Source organism: Dipodomys spectabilis, unplaced genomic scaffold (genome assembly GCF_019054845.1).
Source record: "Dipodomys spectabilis isolate Male_0828 unplaced genomic scaffold, ASM1905484v1 ptg000140l, whole genome shotgun sequence".
NCBI lineage: Eukaryota > Metazoa > Chordata > Mammalia > Rodentia > Heteromyidae > Dipodomys > Dipodomys spectabilis.
This window is the reverse complement of record NW_024870817.1, coordinates 25,468,837-25,493,838: the sequence shown is the minus strand read 5'-3', so window position 1 is coordinate 25,493,838 and position 25,002 is coordinate 25,468,837. Positions and strand designations below refer to the sequence as shown.

Sequence of the window (25,002 nt, the reverse complement as noted above, 5' to 3'; positions counted from 1 at the left end):
ACAATATGATGTAATTCTGCTGACACAGAAATAAGCAACTACAAAAAGGTTCTTCTAGCTGGGTGCCTGTGGCTCACGCCTGTAATCTTAGCTACTCAGAAAGCTGAGATCTGAGGATCATGATTCAAAGTCAGTCCAGGCAGAAAAGTCCATGAGATTCTTATCTCCAATAAACCACTCGGAAAACTGTAGCTCAAGTGGTAGAGAGCTAGCTTTGAGCTGAAGAGCTGAGGGACAGCGCCCAGTCCCAGAGTTCAGGCCCCTTGACTGATTTAAAAAAAAAAAAAAAAAAAAAGGTGTTTCATCTTTGCCAAGTCCCTCTCTACAAAAAAAGAGCTGGCAAGGGATGTGAAGGGGAAACAAAGGAGGAGGCTGCAATGCTTGATAAGAGATGTACTCATTATCTTGCCCATGTAATTGTAACCCCTCTGTACAGTATGTTCACAATAAATAAAACTAAAAAAAAAAAAGAGCTGGCAGACTAGTTTATTTTTTAAATGATTTTAATATGCATATTGAATTTAGGCCAGCATATCAAAGATGATGTTAAAAATACGTAAGTATATAAACTATGTACAGAGTGGGGTGCCAGTGGCTCACACCTGTAATCCTAGCTACTCAGCAGGCTGAGATCTGAGGATTGAGGTTTAAAGCTAGCCATAAGAAAGTCTATAAATGTAACCCCTCTGTACAGTATTTTCACAATAAAAAAAAAGAAAGTCTGAAAGACTCTCTCTCCAATTAAAACAAAACAAAACTGTATTAGAGGCCATTGGTAGAGCACTAGCCATGAGAAAAAAAGGCTTAAGAGAGCCTGAGGCCCTAAGTTCTAACATTGGTACCAACAAAACAAGGAAAATAATTAAGACAGGAGGAAGGAAGGAAGGAAGGTAGGAAGGAAGGAAGGAAGGAAGGAAGGAAGGAAGGAAGGAAGGAAGGAAGGAAGGAAGGAAAGGGAAGGGAAGGGATGGAAAGGGAAGGGAAGGGAAGGGAAAAAAGGAATACAAATCATAAAAGAATAAGAAATCAGCTTATATTTAAAAAATAAAGAAATTGGTAAGCAACTAGAAAATAATACATTCCTCACACTTACACACATATGCTTCAAATAATAAATTTTCTGCTGCAACAAAAATAGATTTTGGAAGATAAAATGAATGCTAAGAAATATGATGATTTTTTTTTATAGTTTAGCCTTAACTAAAGAGAGAAGCTTAAAAATAAAAACAAAAACCCCAAAGCCCACCTAATTCTTTGTCTTAAAAGGCCAAGCATGTTTTGGTGGCTGTTTTCAAAGGGAAATGAGAGTTTTATATATAAAAGAACTAAAAAATGCCCAATTCAGGCTAGACAGATTTCATTTCAAAAACCATAATAAAAAACTATTAATTCACTCCAACTTCTTCTGACAACCAGCTATATCAAAGGCCAAAGCAAAGGAAATATATCAGCTGCAATAATGTGTTATTTTACCAACAGGGAGAGTTTATTTGTGTGTGTGTGTGTGTGTGTGTGTGTGTGTGTGTGTGTGTGTGTGTGTGTGTGTGTGTGTGTTTGTCTGCCTGCTGGTCTTGGGGCTGTCTTGAACTGAGGGCCTGAATGCTGTCTCTGAGCTTCAGTGCTCAAGGCTAGCCCTCTATCACTGAGGTCCAGCTCTACTTTGGGCCTTTTTTGGTGCTTAAGAGAAGAGACTTTCTTGTCTAGGCTGGTTTTGAATCCCAATCCTCAGCCTCCTGAGTAGCTAGGATTACAGGTATGAGTCACCAGTACCAGCTAAGATTTATTTTTAATTGCCTTGAAATAGTCTGCAAAATCTATCATCAATAAGCAAAAAATAAGTGGGCAATTCTACTATAAATAGCTTTGGATATCAATTCTACCCTTTTCAAGGAATGCTTACAAAGGAATGAAAAACAGAAGTAGGCTGATAATTATGATAATGTCCTGGGACAGATTTCTGGAATTACAGAAGAAGATGCTCACAGAGGTTGATTACAGAGTTGCTCTCTGGTCTGCCTCTTGTGCTTAAAAGTGTACATGCCAATACTTTCTCTTGTGTTCAAGGTGTACCATTTCCATACTTTCAAGGTATCTTCATACACAGAAATAAGCATGGAGTTGGCATTTTCTAGAAGTTGACTTGATGGAAAAAGCGCCAGCAGATTAGATTAGTATGACATTACATGATAATAGGCGAAATATTTAGGCATGCCTCTGTATGTGTTTTTCCCTTCTGCCTCTCCATAGTCACTGACCACTCAATAACAAGGCACTGAATTGGGCACCAGGAATCAGAGCTGACCCATCTTCCTCAAAGTCGGCTTTATGCTGATAAAACAAGTTCTCCCCACCTCCAAACTATTATCGCAATATGCTGGAGCTTAATACACTGAGAGGGGTGTGCAGACATAGGCCATGCTGTGGTTTTTCCCTTAGGCTGCATGGAACACTGAAGAGTCTGAGGCTGATGTTCCTGTTGCTGCATGGAAGTGTGGATCTGAGGGGTTATGACTAGAGGGAAACAGACCACTGAAAAGGAGGGTCCAGCTCAAGTGGTGGATATAGAATAGGAGGAGAAAGTTGGGAGAATTTTAGGAAGAAAACAGAGAGGTTAGTGGCTGCTTTAGGTAGGGCAAGGCGAGTTGTTACTACAACTTGTATTCCCAGGAGGGCTTGTAGTCCCAAGAGGTACCTGGGAAGAAGGTGGTGTGATTGGGGGGCAAGGGGAGGGGAGCATGCAGGAGAAGCCCGTTGAAGGACCCTGAGAAAGGCAGGCAAGCCAGCAGTGTTGTGGTGGCCTAAGTGAAAGGCATTCAGTAGGCAGGCAGGCACATACCTCTGAAATCCCAGCACTGAGTACTGCTGATCTGAGATCTGGACTGGAAGCTACTAGAATCCTTAAGACTCTAATGAGAGCAGCCAACAGGCTGAAAGGGGAAACAGTGAAAGGATAAGATTGTAGGAAAAAGGTGGGCGCCGGTGGCTCACACCTGTCATCCTAGCTACCCAGGAGGCTGAGATCTGAGGATCGCGGTTCAAAGCCAGCCTGGGCAGGAAAGTCCGTGAGACTCTTATCTTCAATAAACCACTAGAAAACCGGAAGTGGCGCTGTGGCTTAAGTGGTAGAGCGCTCACCTTGAGCTGAAGAGCGCAGGGATAGCACCCAAGCCCAGAGTTCAAGCCCCACGACCGACCAAAAAAAAAAAAAAGATTGTAGGAAAATTAACTTGGAGAAAACAAGACTTTGAAAAGAAATGCTTAGAATAAACAGGGCAGAAATGGGTAAGAGAGGTGTTTTATTTTTGCAGGGAGGGGGGGAGGTGGTTGGAGGACAGTAGGGGTCAGACACTCGTGCCACAAATATTTAGGCCCCTCTATGAAACAAATGCCTTCCTGGGAAAACAAAGCAGGGGAGATCCCTGTCACATGAGTTCTCATCTCATAGTACTACTCCAGTGAGGTCCACAGACAAGCGATCTGTGTGATAAATTAAGTGCAATTATTGAGAGTAAGCATCTAGCAACTCTTATGGTAAAAGTGTACAAGGCCAGGATACCCAAGTACATGCTCATTTCCCTTAAACTTATTTTCATTTTTGTGTATGGGAGGCCTGCTCCAAGCCAAATTGGAAGTTAACAACAACAAAGTCGAAACACAACATGTTTGTCTCCCCCCACACACATACACACCCGCAAAGACAGCCTGAGAGACACTTGTTTTAGAAGGTTGAAATGTGAGAAATGAGAACAGCAAACAAAGCCCCATGGGGAAGTTTGGATGGAAAAGGGGGAAAAAAAACAAAACAAAACAGTGGCTGTTAGCTAGAGAGGAATCATCTTACCTTGCTAAAATTACGAAAATTGTATAGGGCCAAGGACAGGTGGATTTCTCCAAAATTAGGGCTAGTGTTTTCCTGTAGTTTTGTACAAGTATTTATATATTTATTCTTAGGAAAAAAGCATCTATGATTACTTTCACATGGGTATAATTTATGCTCTATGAGGTACAAGAATATTATAAATCCAAATACACAGGCTTTTAAATAGGTTTCCCCTATGAACTGTGGCCGATCAATTTCAGTGAGAGGAGCAATATCATATACTAATTCCATTCCACCAAGCACATTCCCTTCCTGTCTGGGGTGTTATCAGGAGGTAGGCATGCAAGTGTTAGGCAGAGACCAGCCCTGTGTTTATCTGTCATTTTAGAAATTGGATATGTTGTTAGAGGAAGAACTGACACTAATGAAAATATAAGTTGCCATTTACTACCCACCACACGCAGGTTAATTAATAGGACACATAGCCTGGAAGAAGCCATCAATTTTCCATTTAGCTTTTGCAGATATTAGAAGTAGATAGGACCATCAAAGAACGTACATATACTCAAGCAATTTATAGCTTTCTGGGTAAGGAGGCAGGAATCTCTACTTCAAAATCCTTCAAAACCCACTTATCCCAGAGTCAGTGATTGCTGGGTCTCAAGGTTCCTGTATAGGTGATTACATTAACTTCCTATTACTATACATATTGACCAGAGTCAACCTACAGCAAGTAGTAATCAGTTAGCTTTTTTTTTTTCTTCTTTGCTTCCTTGGAATATAAACTATATCTCATAGCTACCATTTGTAAGAAAATGGTCTCATAAAGCATTCTTTTTCCCAGGGAAAAATGCAAAACAAATCAGAAAATTTTATATGCATGGCATACGGTTCTTACCTCCTGTAGCAACTTGTCTAATTTGTGCTGCAATTCAAGGAAGTACCGTGAGGTGATAAGACCCTGGTGAGATTTATCCAAACAATCTCGAGCCAGTTCAATAATCTGATGGTGAGTGAAGCTAAGCACTCCATCTGCTAAGGGAAGAACGTTGTCAGGGGAGTAGCTAGTGATAATTTCCTTCAGACGCTCTTCCATTTGAGCAGTAGCCTGTTTAGAGGAAACACACAAGTACAGGTGTAACATAAGGAGACAGACGTGAATAACCCAACCATCCCATTTCCTAGGCATTTCCAAAAACCTCCACAAATTGTTAGTAGAATTCCATAAAATAAAGTCAAAAGAAACCCCAACTTCTGGGCTGGGAGGAGTGTATATGTGTGTGTATGTCTCGTGTGTGTGTGTGTGTGTGTGTGTGTGTGTGTGTGTGTGTGTGTGTGTGTCCAGTAGAGTGCTTGACTAGTACGTGCAAGGCCCTGAGCTTGATCTTCAGCACAAGAAAAGGAGGAAGGGAAAGAGGGAGAAATAGGAGAGGGAGAGAGATCTCAGTTTTGTATAATACAAGAATCACACATACCTGTCAATGTGTATTTGTCCAAACATATTGATTGTACAGACTCAAGAGAGAGTCTTAAAGAAAATGTGGGTTGTAGGAGATCATGATGGGTTCATGAGGGTTCACTGATTGCAAGAAACGTACCACCTTGCTGCTGGAGGTCAATGAAGAGTGTAGCTGTGTATGTGTGGGATGCTGAATACAGAAAACTTCTGTACTCTCCACTTTATTTTGCTATGAAGCTAACGAAGAGCGGAGGGGAAAGATAAGGCAGATTCTGCAATTACTTCATCATGTGGCATGAAGATGGTAAAGATTTAAGGTACTTAAATGAAAAGGAATATTTCAGGGTGCCAATCCCTTTTCCAATGTCCCATCAAATGTAAGGTGACCCTTGTAGGCTTTCTGAACTAATTCCATATATATCTGTGAAATGCGATGCTTTTATGTTCAATCTTGGGCTCTTTCAGATGGATTGTCAAGAAGCTCCAATATTTCTTTAGTTATTAGTTACACAGAACTCAAGGATTACTGCTATAGTTTTATAGTATGAACCATGTTTGCTTTCTTGACTAGGTTTTCATGTACCAGGACAAACACCTTAGATCAATCATCTTTATCCTTTCCTTAAAAGGGTTGTCCCACGAGCAAAAGGCCAAGGAGATTCCCGTGGCAAAATGTATCTAAAATTTCCAACTTTCACTTCCTTCTTTGTGAACACTGACTGCCCAATCAATACCCCTGGCTTACATGAACTATATATAAAGAGAGATTCCTTCTTTCCCCTTCCTCTTCTCCTCTTTCATGTCTGAAACTGCATTAACTCCTTGTAGTCAGTATCTATTTCCCTGGTGAGCAGGTGGCATGTGATAAATAGTGAAAACAATCAATGTTGGGTTCATTACAAATAATAAGTCCTCTACCCCTGATTTATGAAAATGGAGATTTCCCTTTGTTCTTGCCTAAGGCAACAACGGCAGTGGGTGAGGATTAAGACTGACAAAGACAGGTTGTCTTCTACCTAATGTGCAGAAACACTTTGAGGAAAAAGATGTGGACAGAGGTAAGGTGGTAGGGACTATGGGAGAGCTGGTTATTGCTGCCAGAGGGTTTGGCATCAGCCAAATAGCATTCTGCCTCAATTCAAATTCCTTTTACCAGTCTACTGGTAACATTACAATTGTCCCCTCTCTAGCAATTGGCTTACCATGTGTAATGACTGAAGACATGAGGAAAGGGCAAATGAGGTTTCAAAAGAAAAGTGAGCTCATGCCTATAATCCTAGCTACTCAGGAGGCTGAGATCTGAGGATTTCAGTTCAAAGCCAGCCTGGGTAGGAAAGTTCATGAGACTCTAATCTTCAATTAGCTGTCAAAAATGCTGGAACTGGAGCAGAGACTCAAGTGATAGGATGCTAGCCTTGAGCAAAAGAAGCTCAGGGACAGCATACAGGTCCTGAGTTCTAGCCCCAGTACCAGCAGAAATTTAAAAAAGAAAAAAAATAAGAAAAATGGTTTGTAGATGCAGCAATCTATGGCTTTCTAAGAAGAAAAAGATCCTCTACTTGGCAATCTTGCAGTAGTTCCAGAACATGAGTACAAGAAGTACGTACACACACACACACACACACACACACACACACACACACACACACACACACACACACAGCATAAAGCCTTTGAGAACAGACCCTCCCTGTCTCACCAACCCCAGGTCTGCCAAGTTCGTTGCATATACTAACAGCACTGGCTTCAAGGCCAATTCAACAGAGTTCTCAGTGGTTGGTAGCTTCCTATTTCCTTAGTTGTTTTCTTTTCCCAAGAAAAGACATATAAGACATTACTGGAGGCTGGATCCTTCCTTCTTATAACAATAACACCTTTACCTTAAGGATGCTGAACCTACATTGCCTGTTCATTTAGGTGCCAGGCACCATCAATTCAATTCATTACCTTTGGGAACCTTTCTTTGTAGACATGGTTCATCATAATTATTTCATGGTCACAGCAGGCAGGGGAACGTCCAGGGCTGCAAGCAAAGCAAATTACCCTTTCACAGCATGAAATGAAAATAAGCTTTTTATTTATAAACAGTCCATTACATCCAACGCACTATGCAACCTTCAGAGGAAAAGTATGCCGTATTAGGTAATAAACTACAAAATCAGTCATTAGTGCTCATGTCCACACACAGACCTGCAAATACAGAAATACACTGAAAACTCTTCAGGAAGCAAACCCAAGAAGTAAAGTGCCATAGAATAATTATAATATTAGTTCAGGAACCAGCCTTACATTGAGATTGTATTCTGCATGTGGCGTGAGTCTTTGTAGTTCTGGAAACCAACTAATGAATTGCAGTATAACACCAAACAGAGCGGCCACACACAGCAACCTCAAAGATACATTTAACAGTGTAATTTCACACTTTTATCATACACCTGCGCTCTGCCACATGCTGCTAGAAAGGGCGGAGAGACTTCCATGGCACAGGTGTTGAAGTGAAATCCATTTTCTAGACTAGCAAACATTTATTTGGGATGCTGAGGTAGACACACACAAAGAAACACAGGTATACAACTGTTGTGTGGTTTTTGTTCTTTTATTTCAGTAGTCAGTTTGTGTCTTGCGTGATGCAATGCGGTTCTACCGTTTTAAGGAGGTTACATTGCTAGATATATACAACTTACACTAGACACCCCAGGAATTTCTTAAAAGAATTTTAAAGAAATTTTTAAGAATTTTTAAGCTGAGAAGGTGGCTCAGTGGTAGAGTGCTTGCCTTGCACACATGAGGTCTTGGGTTTGATTCCTCAGCACCACATAAACAGAAAAAGCTGGAAGTAGTGCTGTGGCTCAAGTGGTAGAGCACTAGCCTTGAGCTGAAGAGCTGAGGGACAGCGCCCAGGCCCAGAGTTCAGGCCGCACAACCAACAAATTTTTTTCTGTAATGGTACTCATCTAGTCACCAAAGAACCTCTAGATGAACTAGAAATACTGGTTTTTAATTCTGAGTATCACAGGAATCTAACATATTCTACCATCCTCTGGTACGGATAAATTCAGTATTACAATATTACATGAAGAAAGCTATAAAGAGAAAACTCTTTTGTGTAAACTTCAAAATTCACCTAACAAGCTATTTTTTAAATGATAAAACCTCAGTAAAGCAACACATATTACTAATATAGAATCCTATGGAGCCGGGAGTTGGTGCCTCAAGCTTGTAATCCTAGCTACTTGGTAGACTGAGAACTGCATGGTCATGATTCAATGTCAGAAAACTTTGTAGATTCTATCTCCAATATAGCCAGTAAAAACCATGCTAGAGACATGCTCTACTCAGCTGCTAGAGCACCAGCTGAGTAGCAAAGTTGGGTAAGTGTGAGATCCTGAGTTCAAACTGTGGTAAGAAAAAAAAACTCAAATTGTCATTGGTCAAGGAGATGCACTACTCTGTATCCACTCATTTAAGCAGGACCTATTGACTGGCTCCTAGGGATGCTGTTAGCAAAAACCCTGAAATTCATGTGCCATCTGAGTCTCTTCCAGAAAATCTCATCTAAAAAATCACTTCACCCATGACCTTTCCAAGGTATTCTAACAACAAACTCAGGAACTGAGGAACCGGAAGCAGGGTATAAAGAAAGGAAGCTCCATTTGGCCCAAAGGTTCAACAACCCACAGAAGTGCCCAAGGCAGTAGGCCCTAAATGGCAGTTTGATTCTCCCACTCCTACTTGCTTCCTTCTCTTACATAGTTGGTAATCCCCAATAAACATACTGAAGAGGAAATACTATTTCAGAGTTTACTTCTTGAAGAAACAGAGTTTGGTACACATTATTTGAAACAAAGTCAAAATGAAACTAGCAGCCAGGTGCCAGTGGCTCACACCTATCCTCCTAGCTACTCAGGAGGCTGAGATCTGAGGATCATGGTTTGAAGCCAGTCCAGGCAAGAAACTCCATGAGACTTATCTCCAATTAGCCATCAAAAAGCCAGAAGTGGAGCTGTAGCTCAAGTGGTAGAGCATGAGTGCCAAGGCCCTGAGTTCAAGCTCTAAGAATGGCACAAAAAAGCAAATGAAAAAGCAAAGAAGAAACTGGCTCTACTCCAACATCAAGAGGACTAAATCTGACAACCACACAATTCAGGAGACACAACTCCTATAAATGTGTTCATAATCTGGGAAAATGTAGGATGTATGATGGGAAGATAGTATGGAAAAAATATTAGGATGGGCCTTTATAATATGGAATCCAGGAAAATATCTTCCTGTTTTTGCTATTCTTTCCAAGTAAGCTCTTTTCTCTTCATATAAATACTTAACTGTTCTTGCATCATAATAAGATGGCCTTGAGATTTCCAATGGCTAGAAGTTTTCATAGGTAGTACCCTAAGGCTAACATGATTACTGCTATTGCAGCAATTAGCAAACTGTGAAAACTTAAAGAAACAATACCATGCCTTTCAACAGTAATTACCAATTTCATCTGTAGACAGGGAAAAAAAGTCATACTATATTTACGTCTGTTCACAAATCAACTAACACATATATGAATTAAAGGATGAAAGATTTTTTTTTTTTTTACTGCCAATAGCTCAAACAGATAACACAATAAATCACAGTTTGGGAGAGGGCCACACACCTGAGACTTCGGGAACGGGGACGCATCGGCGTGTTTCTGCATCTGTTCTCAGTGGCAATGCTTTCTGTGGTACAAAAATGTTTTGACAAGAAGTGTAATTCATCTGGTGTTGGTTGGTATGGCAACTGATGCAACTTCTCCTGAGAAGAACAGGATGACTGAAACAAACCAAAACAAAGTTTTTAAGACTATGTCCAAGAGAAATTCTGAAAACAAATATAAGACCAAAGTGCTAACCTTGGGAGACAAAAACATTTTATCACTTTCTTTCTATATAATAATAATATATAATATCAGTACATAATAATATACACTATAATAACTATATAATAGTTACTAGAGTCTAAACGAATATCTGATGCTCTCTGAAAGGCTAATGGCTTTCTCTATCTTCTCTAATTTATTTCCAAAGATAATTTCCCCAAAGATAGTTTCCTCTGTGGATAAAACCTAGGCTCAGAAAATGGGTAGGAGACAGTCAAAGCCAAAGCAAGAAAGTGACCCTTGAAGTGAGATTTGCATTACGGATTATTTCTTGCATATACTGTTGCTTATAAGCAAACCCTGTCATTTTTCAGATAAATAACAAATTATATGGGATAAGGCAAAAATAAAATAATAAAGCACTAAGTGCGCCAATGGGAAGATATTTAAAATATGTACATTCAGGAGGCTGAAGCAGGAGGATTGTGACTTTGAGGCTAGCCTAGATTACATATGGATTTCCAAGCTAGCCGTAGCTACATGGCACTGATCTTATCTCAAAAGTCAAAAGTATATAAGATCACGAGAAATCCCTTAATAATGCATGTTGTCCTTACATAAAACTTCCCTCAATCCAACCTTCACCAGTAGGCTTTCTCAGCAATCTGAATTTTTTTCTTCCTCTTTTTGTGCCAAGACTATCATAAAATAAAATAAAAAGTCTTCAAGAAACAACAGTTTCACTACCGATGGAGAGTTTTTTGTTCATTGTGTACAGACTTGGTGGGTTGTTTCTTTAGATCATCGCTCAAATTTGGAAAATGGTAATGTTGGAAAGTAAATAGCTAAAACTGACTACTTTTAATCAATCAAAGATAAAGAACTGCAAATAGAGAAACTGGAGTCGGGTCTTTTTCTTTTGTCAGTACTTGGGCTTGAACTCAAAGCCTTGCCGTTGGTCAGCTTTCAGACTCCTAGCTGTCATCTACCATTTCAGTTAGGCCCCTAGTCCAATTTCTGCTACTTAGTTAGAGGCAGATGTTTTTTTTTTTTTTTGCCCTGGTTGACTTTAAAATGAGGAAGGTCCTAGCTTGCTATGTTGCGAGGGTTATAGGTGTGAGTTACTGGTGCTGTCTTAATGACAAGTAAACTCTGTATGTAATTTTCATAAAAGAGAACAAGAAATTTTTGAGTAAGTGGAAACATGGCTAGAATTAGCATAGGTTGAAAGATCTCACTCATGCAACAGTATCAGTTCTAGTAGATTTTTTTATTGAAAGACTACTGTCATTACTAAAACATACCCTTCATAAACACTGAAGCTCTGCAGTACTATAAAAACTATAAATTAATGACTAGAAGTTAAAAATAATCCTTATACATTGAAATTACAAAACGCCTAACTAATGCTGAGACAAAGAGGGATTTTTATAATGTAATTAGATGATTTTATAAACCATAAAAATGAGAACATAGCGAAAAGGACTTGTGATACAATAAGGCACAGCCTTACATACTTTCACTATAAAGTAAAACCCACAAAAATGAGTTCAAGAACTCAGGAAAGGAATAGTGAGATCAGTCTTCCAAGTGGTAGAGAAGCAGTGGCGATAACAGCAAAGGTGAGGAAAATAAACATCAAACAAACAAACAAAAAACATAAGGCTGTACGTGGAGAGCTGGGGAGAAGATGAATGGCCAAGTACTTGTCTAACACACACCTAGCTCTGGGTTCTACCAACATCCTAAAAAGTCTATACATGTATTCCTCAGGTAAATCTATGTCTACATTCTTGTATCCAAGATTTAAAAACCCACAAACCAAGAAGTTTGTAAGTTGACAGCAACTGAGCCAATGGGAAGATATTTAAAATATGTACTCAATTCACTAAGTGTGAATGTTGATTCAGGTTGCTGTAGAAACATTAATGTATTGGAGTTGCTGCTGGGCTGTTATGTATAATTACAGAGATCATGTTACCTTTCTAAAAATAAAAATTAATTCTAAAACATACCAGCCTCAAGAGTTTCAGAAGTCAGTATGGACAGGTAAGAAACCCGTATAGGAAAGATACCAACCAACCTCAGAGAGAGGTCCTTTGAGTAGGTAGGGACAAAGGGGTTTTGATGGTATTTTTTAACATTCTATCTATCCATCTGTCTTTCTATCATCTATCTACTTGTCTGTCTGTCTATCTACCTATCTACCGACCGACCTACCTATCTAGCATGCAAGTACTAGGGCTTGACCTCAGGGGACTAGGTGTGTCTTTAACTTTTTCCCTCAAAGTTGACACTCTACTACTTTAGTCAAAGCTCCACTTCTGGTTCTTGGCTAGTTAGCTGGAGATAAGGGTCTCTCAGACTTTTCTCCTTGGGTTGGCTTTGAATTGTGATCCTCAAATATCCTGAGTTGCTAGGATTACAGTGTGAGCTGCTGGAACCCAGCGAATCATTTTATTAAATAAAATAGAAATCTGGTTTTTCAACATAGTTGTAGCATATATGACAAAAAAGGTTAACATCTGATGAATCTAAGGAAAATGAGATGGTATCACATGTACTTACTGGGCAGCTCCATGAGGAACTTGGCCTTGGTTAGGGGATAGGGAATGTGATAACCTGAGTGAATGGGGGGTGCGGGGTGGGTGGGGGGAGTGTGCTAACTGTGACAGCAGAGTCTAGGAGTCCAGGAGCTTTTCTGGAGAGAAAGAGAGAGAAAGAGAGACAGACAGACAGACAGAAAGACAGACAGAGACAGAGACAGAGAAAGTATATCCCAACCAGGTATAAATTGGAACAGAGTTAAACAAGTAATTCTAGGATGTGCCCAAGACACTGGGGACAGCTGCAGGCCAGCAAGATGAGCTGGGGATGTCTTAAAACAGTAAAGTGCCTCCAGAAAGTAGGTCATGTTTTTAATACATATACAGGATCAGTTTCAGCAGAGAGTAAGGATTCAGTGAAGAACTTGCAAAACCAGCAAAGACAGCTGCCAGGATGTCAGTGGGATGCAAGTGTTGTCTCTAAAAGCTTTCTCTCTCTCTCTCTCTTTCTCTCTTGCCAGGGTGACCATCTGAACTCAGTAGTCATCTTGTCTCAGCCTCCCTAGTAGCTGGAAATATAGGCATGAACCATACCTGGCCCTGACATACTTATTGAGGAGGTGCCCCAATAAGCATCCTTGGAGTAAAATGCCGGAGGATAGAGCAAGGGTAGACCCTATTCCCTCACCTGATTGTCATGTGTGACCACCAGTCATGATCATTCTCTTCTGTTATTAGTAGAGTTTAAATTATGTTTATAAAAAAATTTAGCATTCTCATTCTAATTTATGTACATTTTGATGTGCACCAGAGAAGAAAGATTTGTTTATATGTTTATAAACAAATACAAGATGAAATAGAGAAATAAAATATAACTGTACACCCACAAGTAAAATAAAGCATCCTTGAAATGTTTAGAAGAGTCTCAAGAATTAGTCTGGGAGTTTTCCAATCAACTAAGTCTTATTACTTCATATTTTCCAAATGGAATGCCAGTGAGCCTCATTACCTAACTAGTTTGCAAAGGATTTTTGAAGTAACCATAAATCAAATCCACTTTCAAAGAATGGAAGATTTATACAATACAAACTATCCTGCTAGTAATTCTCAAGGCAGTTAGAGTTCTAAGTACATTTTCTGAGTTATACTATCTTGCAAATAATCATTTAGCCTCTCCAGATGACCACTTTGCAAAGGATAATGGTCATGGATGCATGAATTTCTCCTTGTTGTTTCCTAAAAGTAATATAATTTAATAGTCATACCTCATATTTATCAGTATATATATTCACATTTTTATTCTGTCCCTCAGCAGAAAAATAATTTATCTGATGGGATGTCTTTTCCTTACTGCTGCAAATGATTCCATATTACTTATTTCATAATTTAAAATTATGATCTGAATATCATCTTGGAGAGGTCCCACAAATTAATTTTAACTAACATTGGACACTAAAAAGAAGTTGTGGTACTAAATATTCTCTATGAAGACTGATTAATTTCATGTGAACATATCTTTCCAATGTCAAAATGCAGCATTTTAAACACTGAGCTGTTTAGCAATTCCTGTAATATCCATTGGTTAAAGAAATAATAATATTTCCATTTCTGTGTAAACAGTTTTAGAGTTCAGCTTGTAAAAGAACTATCTGTAAAATTTAAACTCTGTTTTCAGTGTACTGATAATTTCATCTGGATAGGTTCTATATTTTCCTTGGGAAAAAACAGCTAAACTATATTTTGTTTGGCTAACTAACTAATGCTTAATGATAATCCTAAAAGTAATTCAGATTTTATTTAGGCAAGAAAAAACTGTAACTAAGTAGTTTTGTGAAAATATTGCAGCACTATTTAAAGGAACAGGACACAAAGAAAGTGGGGAATGAGAGAAATAGCATTTCTAGTTTTCACTGGTCACTTTTTTTCTGATTTTTTTATTGTGAACTGGTCACTTTTATCAACATTAATATGGAGAAAAGATAGCAGAAGTAGTAGTACCTACCATCACAGACTAAATAGCTGTTTCTGGTTGTTTGTTTGTTTTGGCTGGAAGTACAATTTGGAACACTTTATAATAAGTACTTGTAAAAGCACTAGTTTAAAAACCATTTAAAACCAACAGAGTCAGATTTTATGTACTTGTTCTTTTTTAATTCTCATTAAAGATGATATGTGATAAAAACACACAGAGATATTATGCTCTCTCTTACTTTTCTTAATAAATGGGAGATTTCTGCATCAAGCTATCATAAAGCCTAACTGGGTAGAATGCAAAGTGTTATAAAGGGAATAAAATAATTTGACATTAGGAGACATGAATTCTTTTGGGAGGGGATTAAATGAAAATATGTATGTAAAATCCATAAGGACAATCACTCTGCTAATCAGAGCTTGGTGCTAATTAAAGATACCAAGGGTCTGGGGAAGGACAGTACTTAAAACTTTATGAATTACTCTTCTTTCTCCTTTGGTTAATCGGTTTCAGCATTCATTTTCACATTGTGGTTTCCCACATTTTCAACATCTGAAATGTGGACCAGTAACCACTGACGGCTGCCATAACAGCCAAAGATGACCTCACTATTAGTTAGTGACAATTTTATCCATGGGTCCCATCCAGGATTTTTATTGATGTGAGGTTGATGTGCCACCCAAACTACTTAGGACTCTTAGAAATTTTCTCAAAATGGTCCAAATGAACAATAAATTCACATCCACAACAAAACGGAATAATGGACAGGAAAAATGACCTCACTTCAGTAAAACTCTAAAAGAAGATTTTAACAACTTGGTTTAGAGGTGCTCCAGAAAACCCATGTCAAATTATAGTTGGGATCCTAGGAACAGATAATTGAAGGTTCTAGTGATACAGTTATGGGTTATCTACTGAGCTGTTGTTTCTTGTCAACTCCAGGATTATCCAGTGAATGAGTCTCTGTGCTTAGCATAGTACTGCAGGCTGTGGAAAGCACAACAGATGGATATTCCTAATCAGCCACACATTTTAACATTAAGAGGGAGGAAATGAATTAAAAAGACTATACACATAGTCCACATTCGTGGCTCACACAAGAACATCCAAGCCATCACATTATATATTTAGTGAACACCTTCAGCCTCCTGGGTCTTTCTAAACGACTATTTGGTTTCTAAGGCCTTATGGATACAGACAATCCACAAAGCTACACTAACTTCAACTAAGACTGCTTCTACTTAATCTACTGAAGTCTGTTCAGAAATACCTAGGCCTCTTATTGAAATAGTGTTTAGGGGCAAGAGTCTTTTCCCTCTATTCTATTTCCATGATTCAATCTTGTCTCTATTTATATGAACCTTTTACTAAGTAATCTGTGACTCTCTTTAAAATGGCAAGCTAGAAGTCTTGTCATTTTTGGGGGGTTTGGTTTTCTTGTGTTCTTTGAAAGAGAGAGGAAACAAAACAAACTTCTAAACCACACAAAACAAGGTCAAGTCTAGTAAAGTTTAATGGCATTTTCAGTATTAATATCCCCAACATGAAACTAAAGCAAGAAAACCAGATTGTGTTTTCCTCACAAACTACAATAAAAATTGGTATTAAAACAAAAGCTTCCAGTTGTCTCTAAACCTCTTGGGCCTTATACAGTTTATGTGTCACAATTTAGAAGCTTACAGGAATACTAAGCCCTTTTCATGTTTGTTAGGCCATCATTTGACAAGTAACATATTCAGAGTGGCAGACATGTAGAATTTATCTTCTTCCCACCAGGAAACACCCAGAGGAAGCACTGCCTACATAGAGGGTAGATGGGAGGGAGAGAAAAGGATCTAGTACTTACAGAGACAGTAGAGCTGGGTGTGTTTGTCCCATAACCAGAGGAGGGTAGGGAAGCCAACGACCAGCGGCGTCCATCAGTCCTGTTGAGAAAGGGAACATAGTTTAGGTCAACTCTGGAGTACTGTCACAAGGGAACTCAAGAGAAAAGGAGTAGTTTTAGTCGAACAAATGACACAAACATCATCTGTGAGGTTGTGGAAATGCTCAGCCAGGGTCAGGGTAAACAAACATTATACAGCAGGTTGACTTTTATTTAAACTGAATCAATACACCCAAACAAGAGGAAAGTGAATGGTTTGATCCATAGTATTGATCTCTCACTAATACAATTTGACAAAATGAATACCAGGGATAATTACAATGGTCAGACTCAGCAGATTCAAAAGCATACAAACAGAAGGGAGGAAGGGAAAACACTCTCAACTAGGAACTGATAACCAGAACCAAAAATCTTTACCAGGGCCTTAATTCCAGCATAGTGTGAGAGCCTATGGGAAGTCAGGACTGATGAAAAACTTCAGTGTCCTAAACTCTTTGCACTTTGTGTTTTCAAGGGAGCAGTCCCAGAAGGAAGCTCATGGCTTGTAGATGGTTGAAGTTGTTTTTTTTTTTTTTTTTTTTGTCAGTCCTGGGGCTTGAACTCTGGGCCTGGGCACTGTCCCTCAGTTCTTCAGCTCAAGGCTAGTGCTCTACCTCTTGAGCCACAGCACCACTTCCTGGTTCAAGTTTTTAAGTGGCAAGTAGAACTAAAAAAGTGACTGTCTTTGAGCTCAGACTCTCTGAAGAGTTATTGCTTCTGACATGACCTGGCTTCCTTCATAAAGTGTTGGAGCAAAGATCACCTGCAGAATTTTAGAGTCTGCAGCCCACTTCTAGGCAATGACCATAAGGGCAGAAGGAAAAAGTATCCACAAATAACAGATGCAAACACAAGGGGTAAAGCCGTCTGTTCTAGTCTTAGAGGGAAGGCTGTCAGGAGTCTTAAATAGAATTGCTTTTGTCCTCAATAGTGTTAGCATAGTGATTTCTGAATTGGACTCTGGTTATGAATCAGGGTCATTACATGGGTCTAAGATGGGTTAATTTCATAGTAGAAGCAATACTGCTTCATCTAAGGCAAGTAGAAACCAAAAAGGAAATTTTCTGGAATTGCTGGCATCCCAGACTATGTCTTAAAAATCACAAAGTGTCATGAAAGCAAACACATGCAAATCTGCCAAGGGGAAAGATAGAGAAAACATCTGAGGGGTAGTATTGTGTTCCTAGATGCACTACCATTCATCAACTTTCTATAATTCATGACTATATTAATTTACAAAGTAGGAGACAGGAATAGACAAACTACCAAAATCACATTCACAGTAAGTTGAAATCAAGGAATTCTACAACACTGAACACGAACTGGAGAAAACACAATTTGATGTTGATGTAAAAAACTGACAATTTAGCCTGATGTGCAAGGAAAAAATATTACCATAGGCTACCATGGGTGTTACTCCACTAAATGCGAATGGTCTACAAAGACAAAATGGAGAAAATCAAGTGGACAAATCATGGAACTACTACAATGTTAAGATTTTAATAAAAGTTACCTGTCATTTCTGTGACCATGATTGGAGTACAATTGAATCAAATATGGTAAGAAAAAAACAAGAAAAAAAAAGAAAAAGAAGAAGAAGCAAAATAAGATGTTTTCAGATATACCAAAGTAAAGAAACTAGGACAATTAAGTTCTATGTTGTTTAAAAAACACTGTTAAACAATTGAAAATATTAAATACTTTAAAAGAAAATAATTATAATATGCTTATAGATACCCAACTATCAATTAAATGGACACAGATTGATTCTATTTTATTTAACTATTTATTAAAGTCTTAAAAATCTATATCTGTATTTTATATTTTAAATCCCAATTTAGAAAAGGATATGATTTTAAAAGAATTCAGTCTATTTAATAGCAATTATCAGAAACTAGTTTCTGGAAACAGTAAGGGACACAATATCCCCTACCATAATTTTGTTTTGTGATTCATTAACTCTCTCCTTTCCCTCAGGTATCAATGAACATATTTCAGATGGATGAACAATTCCAAGAGGAGATACAATCTTACTAGCTCTGAAGCATAAATTATATTTGCATAGTCCAGAAAACATACAACTAGAAAGATGTTTGAACAAAAATGTGCCAGTATTCTGTACAGGTATTGAACAGATATAATTTACATCTCATAAAGTTCCCTAAGTTGTCTGTGTCTATTTACTCAAATGGAGCAAAAGGACCATTGCATTTTCATTGTCATGACAACCGTACATCAGAAGTTACTATATATGCTACATGCAGTCTTTAAGAGAGAATATGCCCCTTTTCCAAGAAAGCTATCCCACAAGTGCAATTTGCATCTTACTAACAATGTTGCCTTTTCTCTTTAGTAGCTATCAAAAAGATATACGAAGTCAAGCCCACATTCTTACCAAAGCAACAGGCTTTTTGGAAAAAGTCTTTTCCTTGTGTGTAAAAATCTTGATGTTACATTAAGTGAAAAAAACAGGGAGAAAAAAACATCTGAATGGAACAGAGGACACAAAGATATTGGCAAAAAACAACAACAACAAAGCAAAACCCCATGGTTTCAATTCACAAAAACTCAGAATTAGGTATATCACAAAGAAAGAATGAAAAACTCTGCTATCAACCTATTTAACCATATGATGTGGAAGCAGATTTCTTTCCTTAATTGTTATGGTCACCTGGGGTGATACTTATATTGTGTACTTTAGTAGATGTTAGAACAAACTGAACTCTAATATAGTACAAGCAACAAAATCTGCTCCAGAAAGAATTCTAAAAAATTAAGTAGGAGGTTGCCTTGGTCACAAATGCTCAACAAATATCTAAGGACTTTAACACAGCAGACAAATGTGCTCGAGTAATTTGCGTGTATAAATATAGCTAGAGATTTAACCTGATAAACAACAGCTAGACAACCAAGAAAGACCTATGGCATTTATTCAAGGACACTTGATTTCCAAAGAAGGTGAAAGTAATTTATCATGTGTGAACCTCTACAACTTCTGGAAAAAGCAGATTATCACCTCCAACTTACCACACAGGGAAAGATGTTAATCCACACTTAAGTACACTAAATCAGTACAGGTTAACTATCTGTCATCCAAAATTCTTGGGATCTGAGAGTCTCAGATTCTGGAATTCCTTGTCTTTTGAAATATCTGTGCAGACTTTTTTGGTAAGTATCTCGAATTCAAAGTCAGAAACATTTTGAAATCTCATCCTGCCACCCCAAAGTGTCAATGAACTTCAAAATGCTTCAGATTTTGAGCCAGACACTGGTGGCTTATGCCTATAATCCTAGTTACTCAGGAGGCTGAGATCTGAGGTTCGAAGTTCAAAGCCAGCCTTGGAAAAGAAAAAAAAAAGTCCACCAAACTCTTGTCTCTGATTAACCAGCAAAAAGCCAGTAGAGGTGTTAGGCTCAAATTGTAGAACATTAGTATTGAGTGAGAAAGCTAAAGGAGAATGCTTTAACCCTAAGTTCAAGCCTCAGGACCAGCATACACACGTGCGCGCACGCGCGCGTACACACACACACACACACACACACACACACACACACACACACACACAGAGTTTTAGATACTAGAGTATTCTGAATTTTGAGTTTGTAGATTAAGGGTGTTTAAGCAAACAGGTTATAAAATAATTACCAATGTAAAAAGGCAGAGCACTAGTGGCTCATGCCTATAATTCTAGCTACTAAGGTGAGATCTGAGGACTGTGGTTCATAGCTAGGCTGGGCTAGAAAGTCTGTAAGACTCATCTCCAATTAGCTAATGAAAAGTTGGAAGTGGAGCTGTCGCTCAAGTGATGGAGTGCTAAGATCTGAACAGCTCAGGAACCACACCCAGGCCTGGGTTCAAGCTCCAATACCAGCACAAAGCAACAACAACAAAACAAACAAAAACAATTGCCAGTGTGAAAATAATCCTCTAGACAAAAATCTCTAAAATTGATGCTTTTTTCCTTTTTATAACTCAACATTTAAAAAATTAACTTGCTAATTCTACTCTTGCATCTGTATTAGACAATATGGAAAGCAAATATGAATCATCATACCATACATTCTGTAATTGGAATTTTATATTACAGGGGTGTCTACTGGGGGAGTATTATTATATTGCAAATTATGATCAGGAAAGACTAATCAGCCTGACCTTTATCTCTTCATGCAGAGCAAGTTAAAAGAGAGCATATGTCCTCTATTGGACTGCATTCATAAAACAATAAACTGGCATTACTTCTTAAGTCTAAGAGTCCATAGCAAATAGAAGGTAATGGAATCCCTGAGATAAAATCACCATGTTTCCCAAATGAAAAGCAGCTCTAAAATGGGAAAAAGACTCCCAGATGAATGTTCAATAGAAAATGCTTATTTGAATTCTCATGAGGAACACAGGGTTCTTTTTGCTTCTTTAAGAAGATGATCACTCATGTCCTAATATACACTAATGCTTCTTGAAGAGTGTGGAGGGAGTTTGTGCTGGAAGTTCAGGCAAAATGGACCAGAGGTCTCCTGTGGTAATCTCCTGTCACACTGTATGGTTTATTTGTCAAAGATTAACATACTTGGGTGCTGGTGTATTTTTTTTTTTTTACTGCACAGACACTAGATTTATCTGTCCTTCAATCACCCACTTAATTATTAGAGTATCTTCATTCTTAAAAATCTGGCAGGATTAAAAGACTACGATTTCTGTCATATTTTAATGCAAGCTGTAATGAGATTTGCATTTTATTTTATTGCTAAAGGTAATTCAATGTGCTTCTCCCATTTTTGGAGACATGTTTTGAAGACTACATAGGGCAATTTATCAATTTTATTAGATATCTTTCTGCTTGGAACATTGCACAATTAAAAATTTAATACCTGCTAGGCAAATAGACTTTCTGAAATCCTTTTGTTTTGTTTTGTTTTCTCTCTCTCTTTACAATACTTACTGGGAAGAACTAAAAAGAATAAGAGTCAGAACTCTGGGATGATTAAGGGGGGCCTCAATAAGCTCCATGGAGAAGCTGCCTTAATCACTCTATACCCTTCCCACAGTAGGACACAGAAAGACATTGAGCGTAGGATGGGACATGACTAAAGCAACAGAAGAACAAACATTTCCTTTTGGCTTGGGACTCATTATGGAATCTTAATTCTACAGAATTCTGAAAATGCCACAGACACATTCTTCCCTCTAGATTTCATAATATAAAACACATCACCTGCTGACCAACAGCAGTGGGTACACTGTAAGTTTTGCTAGATAGTAATGTGTCTAAGAAAAAATAAATTTCTTAACCTACCTATGCACTTTCATTAAGTGCAATCTAGACCATTTCAGGAAATAGTTAGGTCTCTAAGGAAATTTTGGCAAATATCTAGGACACTCAAACCACAAGCCAAATTTATCCTGAATATCCAGAGACCTGACCGAGGGACATTTTGCTTTTGATTGTCCTGGGCAGACAGGACAAGGTGTATATATGGGAGGGGTGAAGGTTAAATCTGATGGAAAAAGTAGGTTGATTCCACATGCCGAATCCAAAAAAGATGGTTGAATACTACTCTTCTAACTTGGCTAATCTACAGGAGAAAGGGTAGAGATAAGATCCACCTGAGCAACAACAATCCTTCCTCTTGACTCAATGCCCCAGAGTAGAGATGTGTATCTTCAATATGAATAGAATTTGGTGCTATTTGTAAGTAGGCTAGAAAGAGAAAATGCAACGTATCATATAGCCTACCATACATTGTATAGTCTACACATGGCTTTTTCTCAGAGGCATCACTGATTTGTTAGCTTGATGCTCCTAAATAGAGAGCTATCTCAGATTCTAGAAGGAAGTCATTTCTACAGAGTATCAAAACAATAATAACACAAAAAACATACTAGGATACAGATGACTATTGCCTCTATCAGAGAAGCTCAGATAACTCAGTAAAATCTGTTGACCACCACCACCACACAAGATATGCATTAACAATGGGAGAAAATATAGAAAGAGTAATTTCCTGCCTTTATTGGAAACTTATCATCTACTGAAGGACAAGAAGGGACCTAGAAGTCTAATATAAGGCAGAGTCATTAGTTAAACTGTTAAAGCAAGGTGTTCAACTGTTAAAGCAAGCAAAGCCCTTAAGCCAGAGAAGACTTAGGGATTATGAGTTGGACCTCACAAGGCAGAGGCAAGAAAGGGAAGGGACAGGGAGAAGGTAAAGAAATGGGATTCTCCATTACTCCACTTATAAGAAAACCTTACCTCCGTGCAAATGAAAAATGGGCTGAGGCACTGGGGGAGAAATTTCTTGGGCTATCTTGAGGGCTATTTCCTGTAAAGAAAAAGAGGAGAAAAATGTGTCACATGAGCTTGGTTTTTGTACTACTATCCATATCCAGAATCTTCTTCTCCTTAGCAATAAGTTTCTTTACAGCTCTGTAAAATGTTGTTTCCTCAAATAAAATTTTACTTTTATCTGGAGCACAGGAGTGTCTTGAGTTTCAGCAGATTTCCAAGTATACAAAATTTATGAACAGACATCCACCATATCACCAACCACAGCCCTCCAAATATTTAATCACTGAAATAGTTCCACTGTACACAAGAATGAGTATCAATTTGCTTTGGTTGTGCTCCTCCAAGTGCAAACCGGATGGGTAGGTACATGCTTCTATTTGAGGGGTGATGGTTATAGTAAGAAGTGTGAGTTGTCAAACTTAAATACTCCTATGCTAAAAAAAATACATTTTAAAAGATGGATATGTCATAAACTTCTAGGGAGAACTCAGCTGTCTAGACCTGTTTCTAACACATCCCAGATTAATCCTAGCATCGCTAGAAGGGCCCAGCAGGAGCGCCCCTTGTCAATATTTTCTTCAACAATCTCTATGCCCCTAAACAGCTGGAATGTGACTGGCCAGACGGCTTCTAAAAGCCACAGCCACAAGGAGATGGGCAGCATGTGTCTCTTCAAGTCTTTCCAGGGCAGAGAGGAGAGCTGATTGCTCGCTGGAAGGAGGGTAGCTCCTTTGGGGCTTGTTACTTTCTCCATTAGCCCACTCAACCTGCTGCTGATCATTGACAAAGCTTGGCAGGCAGCTGGCGAGGGCAAGTTCAGGACACTCCAGACCACCCTGCTTCCCTCTGCATGCTTAATTAGATTGAAGGAATTGTCTGAAGACCACTTGGGACTGAAGCCTGTTTCAGTATGGAGGTGAGGAAAGGCTGCAAAGAAAATCCTGTGCGTTCATGAAAAACGGAAAACAAATTACAAAGATATATTTGATCCCTAACAACAAACCAGTTGCCACAACACTGGCTTTTCCGTGAAAGAGACTATTGTAATTAGGTATAAGGCTTACAAGATTTTACACACAAGTTAGTACCTGGCTGTAAAGTAAACAATTTATTACCAGTGGACAAAAAGAACAGACTATCACATTAAGAAAGGTAAGTTTAAGTCCTTGAGGACTTCTGGACCGGCAACAACTACTGAAATTTTTCAATTAACTTAAGGTTGCAAATTTTATAGTGATGCCTTCAACAGACAGTCGTTAACTTTATGACAGACAGCACAATCAAAGCTGTTCAACGGGGAAATGCTGAGAAGCCCATTTCTTTATGGAGATAGACTCAAGAAGCATTTTCCCCCTGCCACAGTGAAATTTATCATGTCTTTGCATCTGGTGTTCCTTGGACCCCCTGAGAAATAGATTTTTGCTTCTGCCATCTAGTAATCCAAGACTCATTTGGTCTATTTATCTATTGCTAAATTAAGTTATTTTGACTACTCTGAATAACCTTTATTCCCCCATCCATAATGTAGCTTGTAATTTACTCTCTACATTTCTTAAGACCTCAATAATTTCAAGATGGCTACAAAGTTTTGCTTCCTAAAGGGAAATAGCTTATGTCAGAAATCTTTGTCAAGATTTTGTGGTTTTTCTTCCCCCTTGGGAAAAGTATTTACTTTGTGCAAACACTATAGAATACAAATTATCTGTAAATTATCAAAAATAAAATAACTGCTTAGTTGAGGCCAATACATTTTGAGAACAATCCCTGCTACCTGATTTTACTCAGAATGAAATAATGCCATGAAGGAAATATGATCCCAAATTCTTTGCTTGTGTTCTTTTAAAAAGAAAATATTAAATCTTGAGAATTAAATATTATGGCCAAGAACAATAAGAGAATGAAATGAATATTTTCACAATACAGGATAGAAAAAAAAAACAATACAAGAAATTAACTGAAAAATCACTTTCAATTTTAGAGATTTTTTAACAAGTGATCTCCAGTGATCTCCTCAATATTCTATAAAATATTGAGGCCCACCACCTGTATGTTTGTTTGATAGGCAGACAGAGAGGTGTAGACAGGTTAATTAAACATTGCTCTTTTTTTTTTTTTTGCCAGTCCTGGGGCTTGAACTCGTGGGCTGGGTAC

General features: G+C 38.3%; 1 protein-coding gene across 2 annotated transcripts in view; it reads right to left on the bottom strand.

Moving 5' to 3' along the window:
• Positions 1-25,002, bottom strand: part of LOC122117159 (microtubule-associated serine/threonine-protein kinase 4-like) — a 163,840-nt gene that overhangs the window by 57,473 nt on the left and 81,365 nt on the right. For both annotated transcript variants that reach the window (XM_042690814.1, XM_042690813.1), the window contains exons 3-7: positions 22,816-22,885; positions 16,490-16,568; positions 9,922-10,079; positions 7,227-7,302; positions 4,719-4,928 (exon numbers count right to left, since the gene is read on the bottom strand). In XM_042690814.1, coding sequence (XP_042546748.1) covers positions 4,719-4,928; positions 7,227-7,302; positions 9,922-10,079; positions 16,490-16,568; positions 22,816-22,885 — 593 coding nt within the window. The remainder of the gene's footprint in view (positions 1-4,718; positions 4,929-7,226; positions 7,303-9,921; positions 10,080-16,489; positions 16,569-22,815; positions 22,886-25,002) is intronic.